This window comes from Sinocyclocheilus rhinocerous, unplaced genomic scaffold, assembly GCF_001515625.1.
Source record: "Sinocyclocheilus rhinocerous isolate Xijiao unplaced genomic scaffold, SAMN03320098_v1.1 scaffold2967, whole genome shotgun sequence".
NCBI lineage: Eukaryota > Metazoa > Chordata > Actinopteri > Cypriniformes > Cyprinidae > Sinocyclocheilus > Sinocyclocheilus rhinocerous.
Window position 1 is genome coordinate 193225 of NW_015634034.1, and position 3083 is coordinate 196307.

General features: G+C 36.4%; 1 protein-coding gene across 1 annotated transcript in view; it reads right to left on the reverse strand.

Moving 5' to 3' along the window:
• Positions 1 to 3083, reverse strand: part of LOC107745284 (ezrin-like) — a 36468-nt gene that overhangs the window by 20652 nt on the left and 12733 nt on the right. Inside the window, exons 4-6 of the mRNA XM_016559134.1 lie at positions 2774 to 3048; positions 2532 to 2615; positions 780 to 926 (exon numbers count right to left, since the gene is read on the reverse strand). Of these exons, the coding sequence (XP_016414620.1) occupies positions 780 to 926; positions 2532 to 2615; positions 2774 to 3048 (506 nt within the window). The remainder of the gene's footprint in view (positions 1 to 779; positions 927 to 2531; positions 2616 to 2773; positions 3049 to 3083) is intronic.

Genomic DNA, 3083 nt, shown 5'->3' on the forward strand with positions numbered 1-3083 from the left:
TCTTGTTTGTTCTTTCTTCAAGTATTTACTGTTCTAACATTGGTTTGATGGGGATAATGGAAAAAGAAAGAAAGTAAACAAAAACACTTTGTACTGCATTTTGGCATTGACTATTACATTTTCCATCACTTCTCATAGCGTTCAGTGTTAAACTATGACTACATGCTTTTGGAGACTGGCATGTTGTCAGTTAAGACGGTTCATCTGAAACAAATGTGAAGGATATGGGCCACTCAGCAGAACAAGCACAGCTAACGCAACAACACAAACAAAGATTTGTGAACTATTTCACAGGTTGTTGTGCAACATGGTTTTCTTATCTTTACATGCGTGTACTTGCGAAGCCTTCTCTCGGTCACATACACAATCCTTGCCCAACGTTTTCAAGGACTGCATAGCTTGAAAAACCAGTCTTTGTTGCTATGGTTAAAATAGAGGGCATTGTGGGGAAAAAGCCATTAAAAAGCCACTGCACTTACGCACACACACACACACACACAAACACACAGATCTCTGTTTGTGGAAAGACGAGCACCGTTCTATGAACAATGTCCTCAAACCAAACTAAATCACAACACCCGTAATTTGGGGGAAAAAAAAACAATCATACAGTACATATTAGTATTACCATCTTATACTATTATTTTACCATAGTACTGCCACAATGTAAAGGGCAAGAATTTAAATTGCATTTAAAAGAAGAGAAAAACACGTTGGAGTTGAAATAGCACTTGAGATGTGAATAATGTCAAATGAATGTAGGGAAAGGCTGAACTCACTTGTCTTCTTTCTCATAGATATTTAGGCCCAGGGCATCCACACCCAGCCTCAGCTCTGTTCCCTTCTTGTTCTTGATGTCAAAGTAGTTCACCCCATACATTTCCAGATCCTGAGCAATCTTCAGGTACTCAAGCATTGCGTCCTCTCTAAGAACAGAGAATAATCACTTTCAGTTTCTAATAGGCTGGTGAATGATGTGACCAAAATCTTTTAGCATAGTATGTGTTTTTTTTTATGGTAATAATAGTATATCACAATGTACTCATAACTAGGGTTTTACACATTATATAATATATTATATATTACAATCATACGGTATAGCTTAGAATGACATAATCCAGTAAATTAAATACTAAAGGCACTTAATTTCACATAATTTAGTGTAAACTAGTGCCGTCAAACGATTAATCGCATCCAAAATAAAAGTTTTTGTTTACATAATGTGTTTACGGTGTATATTTATTTGCACACATGCCGTCTCAGTCACTCACACAGATCACGCTGCGGCCGCACTCAGACAGTTAGGAACAAACTTCTCAGTGCTGCCCCACAATTTTATCAACTAAATAGCTTAATCGCTCAAGAGCTACATTATCTTTCTCAACAAGGCGTGTGCACAGGGTTGCCAAGTTGACAAAGATAAGTAACTTTAGCAGATATTTCCGTATTGCGCAAGTGGGAAGCTCTGTTTATCAGGCAACCCAGTTGTGCTCCTCTGCGGCCAGATTAAACCTTGTTATAGCCTATATATTATGCTCTATTCATAATTTTTTAGAAACCTCGCACTTTTCTGCTCAATTTTAAACGTTGTTCTTGAATTCAAATTAAGCACGGTCCACTGCTGCACACGTGCCACAATATCGATACAGAGACAGCTTTGTATCGATACAGCTGTCTCTGTATTTTTGATACAGAGACAGCTGTATCGATACTCGTATTGTCAAATCTCTGTGACGATACATCGTCGTATCGATGTATCAAACACAGCACTAGACAGCACTAGTGTAAAATAAAACTAAAGCTATTAATTTTTTTTTTTTAAATTAAAACAAAAATGAAATTAAATATAAATATCAGATTTAACAACTTAATAAAAAATGTCCATAAAACTAATTGAAAGAAATTTTAGTTGAAGCACTTAAATTACTAAAAGTATAATAAAAGTTAAATACATACATACATACATGAATAAATAATTAAATGAATCAATAATAAATACAATTTAAAACTAACATTTAAATGAAAACTGATAAAAAATTAACACATTCAAAATATTAATGAATACTGAAAAAGTATATAAATACTAAAATAACCCCAAAATGATTATTTCCTTTTTATATGAAATTTGACTATAAATCAAGATAAAATTAGACATAAAACAGCTGATATAGGCACACCTGTAACTGCACTTCAGTTTAATTCTATGTTAATATGGAAAGTTGAAACTTTAGCAACCATAAACAACCTACAGTTTACATTGGACTTGCCAAGTGACATTTATAATTGCATGTTATACTGTATATGTCAAACCCCCAGGGCCAATAGACTGATATATCAAGCAAGTCGATTATTAGGCATCAGTCAATAAATGTGCTTGACTGACCAACTGACAGAAGTGTTAGTTTCTTATTTCTACAATCAACTCTACATTTGATAAATCTACATTTAGCATTGAGGCTCATTCTCACACCAAGAACGATAACTATAAAGATCCTACAACAATAACTTTTGAGAGAACGTCGTCAACTTACTTGAGCATTCCACGATGCTCCTCATGCCACACCTGAATCCTCTCCTCCCACTGGTCCCGTGACAACTTGTGCTGGTCTAGAACCCTGCAATCAAACAACAGGAGGGACAAAGACTCATTTCCAAAGGTTCTAAACCTTTAACTGTTCTCCAAAACCAAATTCTGATGAGCAATGATGGCAGAATTCAAATCCTATACTTCCAGGAGCACATGCCCCAGTTAAGCCAGTCCTACGTGTCTCACCGTTGGGGCAGGAGGCGATCTGAGGTCAGGTATCCAGGCCTGTGCACTTCCTTGCTGAAATCACCAAATTTGGCCTGCACCGAATAGGAGCCCAGAAGCACCGCAGTCTCTGGAGGACAGTAGATTTCATCACTCAGAATGGCATCTTTCACTTGCATGAAGAACAGCTTTTGAGTGATATCCTGGATCAACTCATCCGCCACATCTTCTGGGAAGAACTTGGCACGGAATTTAAACTGGAGATGGTTCTCCTTCTTCACATCCTGAGAGGAGACCTGCAAAAAAAAAAAAAAAAAAAAAAAAAAAAAAA